Here is a 7,427-nt window from a genome sequence, read left to right as displayed (position 1 = left end):
TTTTAGAAATTCTAGGAACCACTAGTAAACCTGCAGATTGAGAGCGAAGTGCTCTGTTAGGAACATAAGGAACAATCAGATCTCTGTTATTAGATGGAGCTTGGCCATTTAAGGCTTTATATGTGAGAAGGAGGATTTTATATTCTATTTTGGATTTAGCAGAAAGCCAATCATGAGAAGCTCGGATAGGAGAGATATGATCTCTTTAAGCCATCCACACCAACCTTTGCGTGATTTTAATAGACCACGGGGTCTGGTTTGGATTTTAGACCGCTGAGTGTACTGGCTAAGGTGTAAGCAGTGCTTTCCAAACGTCCAACAAAAATGTTTCTATTGTCTCTTGTGTCACTAATACGTCTGTGTTTTTCCACGGGTGGTTGATCATCCTCAGACTCGCTGTCAGAATCTGAGCTGCTCCCTACCAACCAGTCGTCATCATCGGTCTCTCCATCTCTGCCCGAATAGCTATCAGCAATATTTTGAAGCATTTTCTAAAGCCTTTGTTGCTGTTAGATATATTCTTAAAGCCAACAGTTACAGAGCTTTCTAGGTATAATATTGGTTGCTAGGCAAAGTATCAAATGTCAATCCACGTCAATCAAACGCAGGAAGAAGTTAGAAAGCAACTAATAGAGCCGTCAAAATAATGGCTATAGATAGAGGTAAAATTAACCATAACTCTTTTTTAGGTTTTATTTTAACAAAAAAAAACTTGAAAATAAAGGAAATATAGAAACAGAAAAAACAAATTAACATGACCAACATAAGTTTAATGTAAATAAAGCTTTTCACTTCAAAATCGCAGAACCGTTAAGATGACGGCCTTGAGAGTTCTAGTGTTAAGGGACAGTAGGCAGAGAACTTGGTAATCGCCAGTGCATTAGTGTTTTAGATGAACATAGGAAACCAAACTGGGTTCTGCCAAACTGATGGAAGAATAGTTCTGGTTTCTTCTTCTCTTCAGTTCTCTGGGCCACCGCATGCCCACAGCATCTCCTTCCACGCTCAGCATGGCTGGAGCTGGGGCAGCTTCCTCTTCTTCCTCATCGGACCGATGTCGCCTGACCCGAGGCTCCACAATCCGCAGCACCTTCCATGGTGGACAGCTGAGGGATCGCGGCCCCCCAGTCTACTCTGCCCCGCCCACATCACCCACTCTGTCCCACCATGATGCCAGCCCCCTCCCCCATGCACGCACCAGGGCAACCTCCAACCTTTTCACCAAGCTGACCTCCAAACTCACACGCAGGTGAATATGTGCCATAGGAGCTATCTCTGTATGAAAGGTGTTTGATGAGGCTAGATGAACCCAGAATAATTCCAGGACTAAACAAAACTGTTCTGCTTACAGCTATTACCAATTTTACGAGTAAAATAGTTTAAAGACTTGTTATCTGTTAAAGTAAAGGAGGCTGAAATTTGGATCCATGGTGTCCTACGACTCCTCTGCCATACCGTTTTTTTTTACCAATCCTTATAAATCATTTCCAACCTTCTCAGCTCACCATGTAACCATGTGGATGTGTCTAAATCTTTTTGCAAGAGCCAAACTAAAAGCATAATGAATGATGCAGTAGTCTGGTTTCTTACAGTAGGCATGTTAAGTTATATTAATACTTTATCAAACAGGTGGTTGTGACAAAAGACGTTTTCTCAGCAGAACATTGCAAAGTAGTGGGTCACTACGCAGAGATTAGGCTGAAACACTAATTTTCTTAGACAGTAGCACCCTGGGCTTCCCTCCACAGTGCATTTCAGTGCAGCCTCTGAACCAGCTGTTGCTACAGGAACAATTGGATTGTTTGCGTATTAAGGGTAGATATGAACGACGCTTTCCAATATAAAAGAACATTGAGTGGCTAGGCTTAATTAGCAAAGAATCAAAAAAGAAAGAAGATGCAGCAGTGAAGAAGCAGTGTCACTCCTGGTGAAAAATCCTGGTGAAATACAGAGTGAAAATAGAGTAAACCAAAACAACAAAAACAAATCTGATTTATAAAACCAAAAATTTTCCTAGGTAGATCATAGCAAGACTTTCACCCAAAGCTCTTCCTCATACTCTGCCCTCCACAAGCCCAAAATACATCATCAGTGGTTCCATGCAAAGCACTGATTAACAAGGACCATCAGGCAGCATAGAGCTGCTCGCTGGCTGGGATGCCTCAGATTTATGGAGAAATTCACCCAATTATTTGGTTTCCTAAAAGTGGCTTAAAGTAAAGAGTCAATTCATTTTGGTTCATGTTTTAACTCCTGTGTGCACTGGTAGGGTCACACAGGTCATAAATGACAAAATTTCATTTATAATTTAAGCTGAATTCTATGTTAATATGTTACAGGGCAGTGGCAGCAGATCACTGTGGATTGAATCTGAAAAGGTCAATCTATGATTAAATCTATGATTAAAATTTCATATGAAGTGAAATTATAAGTCTGAGAAAAATTATGATCCAACTTGGCTTCAGTTCCAGGGTTGAGATTCTTCCAGAAGAAACCTGTTGCTTCCGGACAAGTGGAAGAAACTGGAAGAAAGTCCAAAAAAGTAAAAACAAAAACAAACCATTGGACTTGGTTTTCCAAGTTTGAAGATATTTCACTTCCAATCCAGGAAGCTTTTTCAGTTCAAAATGTCAGAATTACTGTAGTGTTAAGTTCCAAGTTTTATAGAGTAGCCCAACAAAGCCTTGTTTTGGATTAGAAAACATGCAAATTCAATTCCAGAAGAACAGGTCAGCCCCTTAGTAATGGTGATTCGTTGAGACGTTTGTTATCCTGCAAACGTGAATATTTTGGTCCTCAGAACGTTCACATTTTGGACAAAGAGGACAGGTGTTTTGAAAAAACCAAACTTAAACAGAGGGGGTGAACTCAGGTTTCAGCTCTCCATAATGTACAACGCAGTGATAGAGTTGATTTCGGCCCACTATCATAATCCACATCGCATGCAGGGGACCCTGCATCCCAAGACATGGGACTCGGCTGGTCAGCCAGACCAACAATGCCTGTAAAAACCCCCCTTTAAAGAGGCATAGAATTATCTAAAACTCATTGAAAAAGACTTTTAGGTGTATCTGCTTCCCATTTACAGTGATCAATATTGAAAATTAAAATGACCAACTTAAACTGTCAACCTAGAATTTATGTGAAGCTTGAAGAGTTCAGTTTAAGCAACTGGACATGAAGTTTTCTAGAAGACATTTAATCTCTACTCCAAGAGACTCATCAGTTCTGACTAGTGGCGGGGAGCACTGAGATTAATATAACGTAGTTGTACCAAAGAATTGGAGGAAAACAAAAGGTGGCTCTGATCTCTCCTACTGGATTTGCCATGGAGGTCACTTGGAGGGGTTTAATGGTCATTAGGGGGCTCCGATGGGTCGTTTAAGTCGTAGGGAAGTCATATTTACATGTCAAATAATTCTGGCTTAAACAAGTATATAAATGTACTCTTTATTAGATATTGTCCCAAAAGTTAGAAAATTACTATTTTTGAAAAGTCCTTTCTTAAAATAATTTTTTTGTTTGTTTGTTGCGGTATCTTATGCAGGCCAGTTAGTTATACGTCAGCCTGAACACTTAAATTCAGCCAATCATATAACAACGGTTATCTGTCAGTCAAATTTTTTCGCCCAAAGCATCTTGATTCATATGTCGCAGCTAATATACGCAACGGTTGAAATAAGAAATCAGACTCATTTCCTTTCCCATTAAGTTCCGTCCCAGTGTTCACGGGGATGGAGGTCTGTGTCTTCGGCAGGCGTAGAGCTAACAGAACTGGCAGCGTTGCGAGGCAAGGGCAAGGCAAGGCCTTCTACACCAAACCAAGCTTCTGCCGCCCTGGTCAGAAAAGTTAGCGTTCCTTGACAGTGTCGTATCTAAGTCGTATCTAAGTCACCAATTTAGTGCTACTTGGTTCCAATGGAATTTCACATTGGGAACCTACTAGCACTAAGTTGCTAACTGGTTAGCAAGATGCTTCCGACAACTAAACTTTGTGATTGCGAACCTTCCGCCACAACAATCCTGCCCTCTTGATAAACGACCAATCACATTCATTTTATTCACTCGTGTAAAGTCGTGCACCACTTGGGAGAATTCGGAAATGCGCTATGACTTTAACTCCCTCATCAGTGTGGTTTCAGTAGATGACTCAATGAAGTGTGAGTCAGGTGAGGGCAGGTGAAAGGTGAATCATCTGTGTATTGTTCCTAAAAGTGCTTTTTAAGTAGATGAAATTTTGTGACTAGCAACACCTCATCTGTTGAGAGATTGTTTTTCCGGTTAACAAAGATGGCTTCCTTAACCCCTCGCTCAAACCATCTTTCTTCCTTGGCCAGAATACGCCAAAGAAGAAAGATGGTAGAGCTCTAAACTTGTTTTTTTTTTTCAGTTAGCTTAATAAATAAATGTTGTTTTATTATTTGATAGCATGGACTTCATGAGACCCTCCTTCAGATAAATACAGTCTGGCTTCATGTTTATCCAAACATTGTATCTACCCTTGCCTTTTGGCAAGCGTTCCTGAGGCCCTGGATTATCCAGAGCTCTCTTCCCCGGTCGACGTAATCACACATATCTAATCTCAGGCCTCAGCTTTCCCCTGCCAATCAGCTTCAATGCTGCACTCATATCAGCACCTGCTCGCTTGTGATTCAAACGTTCTCTCTTCTATACCCCTCCCTCACCCTGCTCCTAACCCTCCCCTTTTTCTCCATCTTTATCTTTTTCTGCTTCCTTCCTTGTTATGGCATCAGGGTCAACCTTGACCCATCCAAGCGCCAGGGTTCAAATAAATCAGTCTCGGGTTGTTCACTCCCACAAGGATCAAAAACAGTTAGTAAGTTCCCATGTCTCCGGCTTCACTGATCTGTCTGTGCTTCCCGAGTCTGTCTGGCTCCTCTAATAGGGATCTGCTCACTTCACCCCACTGCCTGACTTGACCTGCTGCTTGTTGTGTGCATGGCTTGTGTCTTTTCTTCATTCTGTCAAGGTTCCCCACATGTGGTTTTTCAGCATGGGTGGAGTCAATGATTATATTTGCTTTGATGGTCAATTAAGTGTCATCTCTTGCAACAGTAGACTTGCTGTGTTAAGATTATATTTTCTGGAATAAGATAATCATGAGTGACCACCTGCACTGAGGTAATGGAAAGCTCTGAGTTCATACCTGCATGTCGTTTGGAGTAGAGTAGAGACTAAGAATGTTCTTCATATCACACACTTGTTTTTGCTGAAGCTCATTTGGTTCAGCTGTATGGTATCTATTGCTGCGCACCATCTCATCTGACAGCTGAAGATTATTTAAAAGGCTTATTGTCTCTGGTGGATTTACTTCTTACCCCATCTGTCTGGCCTGCAGGGTCACAAATGAATCTGAGGGAATCAGGAGATTTGCGGTCACAAGGTGAGTGGTTTTGTAAACCTGCTTTGGAGGAAAATACATGACACAAAAGTAAATTTGTGTTTTATTTTGGTTTACAATTGATTTAACTTGTTTGCAATAAGTCTGGTTAAATTTATGTTTTTTTCCTTTGAAATTTTGCTAGACCTTTCAAGAAAATACATTTTTGGATTAGGACAGCATGAGGTTTTGCCAATGTAAAAATTTCCCTCTTTAAAAAAGCCCAAACAGCTTATGCTTTGTTTTTGGCATGGGTGATTGAACAACACACTTTATTCAACCTGTAATGCAGGGAAGAACTAAGACCGACTGTCTACTCCTCCATGTGTTGGATAAAAGCTTAGTCACACATTGACTAGATGTGTCAATCCATTCTCTGTACGACACATTGACAGTTGAGAATCTAACACGGTACCAAGAGCACACCTGAACTCCTACTTCAGTTCAATAGAGTTAGGCAATTGAATACATTTTAGCCCTAATTTCTGGAGATGGCTTTTGATCACCGCCACTCTGTTAGCAAGATGTCTTCAAGATTAGTATTATGTTTCTTTGATTAAAGATCTTGTTTTAGCACCTTTCTGCCAACAGTAATGGTTTTTCTTTCCAGGGAAGAATATCTAAACACCACAGTGCCACCAACAAAAGCCATTGGCAAAGAATTTTGTTAAGTTCTTCCCAATCCAGTCTCCTCAATTCTGCAACTCAAACAACAACTGCATTTTTTTTTATCTGGCACATTTTGGTTGAAAACAAACAGGCTTCCTGAACATACAGTATTTTCTGTAATAAAACATTACGGAATTATCCAAGCATAGGTTCTCTTGCTTTTTATGCAACATTTAGTAGTAGCAGTCCTTACTTGATGTTTAATCTTTTCTCTCGTAGTTGCCATCTACCTGGGTATCAAAAAGCGCCCGAGCCCCGGGCCGTCGGACGTGGCTGGAATCTGAGAGGTGGTGGGCGTCGGGACCCTGCAGAGGTGGTATTGGCTCTGCAGGAGGCAGCGCTCGGATGTGGCTGCCAGGTCCACCATTCCGGCCCCTTTCTGCTCTCCTGCACCCATGGTGTGGCAGGGGGCCGTGTGGCTTTTGAGGCCGAGGTGTGCCATCTATCCACAGGCACCTCAGAGACTTCTAACGGAGTACGCTACACGCGGCTCTGGGGGGCACCACTAACTTTTCGAGACATCGCTACCCAAATCTCAAAGGACCTTGAGCTTTGAGCCAGAGGCAGTGTGTGTGCTTGAAAGTGTGCTATGTGGGTTTATATGTGTGCATCTGGAGAACTGAAGAAGGAAAGAGGTAATAGATGGGGCAAGGGGCTGGACCCTTTCAAGAATCGCCCTCTGCACACACACACACACACATAGACTCACATACCCCTGAGCAATGAGGTAGACCTGACCGAAGCACCCCACCGTCCACCCAATCACCGCAAGCGGCTTAGCAGCCTCCTCACTGAGCTGCTATGACTACTGGATCTGTATCAAATGAAATCTAGTTGAATATTTTTATTGCTACTCCTAGCCATAATGACTCTTTATTTTGTTATGCTCTGATCGTTGTTTTACCCACCATCACCATTATCTCCCCTCAGATTTTAAGCCTCACTGTCCACCCAGTACTTTTCAAGCTCTTTCTATATGATATTCCCAGTCACTGTCATCCTATTTCATCCATTTGGATCACCTGGGGACAGTCACACAGGTGACAACATGTCTGATTGAGTTATCCAGTGGAAAATGAAGGGTTGCATTGCATTGTTTCATGCACAGACTTCTCAGACTTCATTGGGTTAAGATCAATTGAAGTCTGACAATTAATCAGAGGCTATTGTGGGGTAACAACAGCCAATCAGTTAGGCTCTCTAAGTCAGATAAGCCGAGAAGATGTTTAAGATCATCAACTTGTTGAAGCAGAATGGCTACTGGACAGCCAATATGAGATTCTCCCGGGATGAAAACGTTTTATTAAAATACCACAACATCAGTATAAAAAACAAAGATCTTAAAAGAAAAATGAAA

General features: G+C 41.7%; 1 protein-coding gene across 4 annotated transcripts in view; it reads left to right on the top strand.

Annotated features, from left to right (window-relative positions):
- LOC107092288 (MAP/microtubule affinity-regulating kinase 4-like) overlaps positions 1-7,427 on the top strand; it is a 49,821-nt gene extending 42,394 nt beyond the window's left edge. For 2 of the 4 annotated variants that reach the window (XM_015386667.1, XM_015386666.1), the window contains exons 15-18: positions 965-1,249; positions 4,755-4,837; positions 5,360-5,404; positions 6,290-6,546. In XM_015386667.1, the coding sequence (XP_015242153.1) occupies positions 965-1,249; positions 4,755-4,837; positions 5,360-5,404; positions 6,290-6,354 (478 nt within the window). In that variant the 3' untranslated portion in view covers positions 6,355-6,546. Of the gene's footprint in view, positions 1-964; positions 1,250-4,754; positions 4,838-5,359; positions 5,405-6,289 lie in introns of all 4 variants that reach the window. The other 2 variants (XM_015386665.1, XM_015386664.1) reach the window with 1 other exon arrangement.

The sequence above is a fragment of the Cyprinodon variegatus genome, unplaced genomic scaffold (assembly GCF_000732505.1).
Source record: "Cyprinodon variegatus isolate N-32 unplaced genomic scaffold, C_variegatus-1.0 Scaffold373, whole genome shotgun sequence".
NCBI lineage: Eukaryota > Metazoa > Chordata > Actinopteri > Cyprinodontiformes > Cyprinodontidae > Cyprinodon > Cyprinodon variegatus.
The sequence above is the reverse complement of the archived record's forward strand: the minus strand, read 5'-3'. Positions and strand labels throughout refer to the sequence as shown.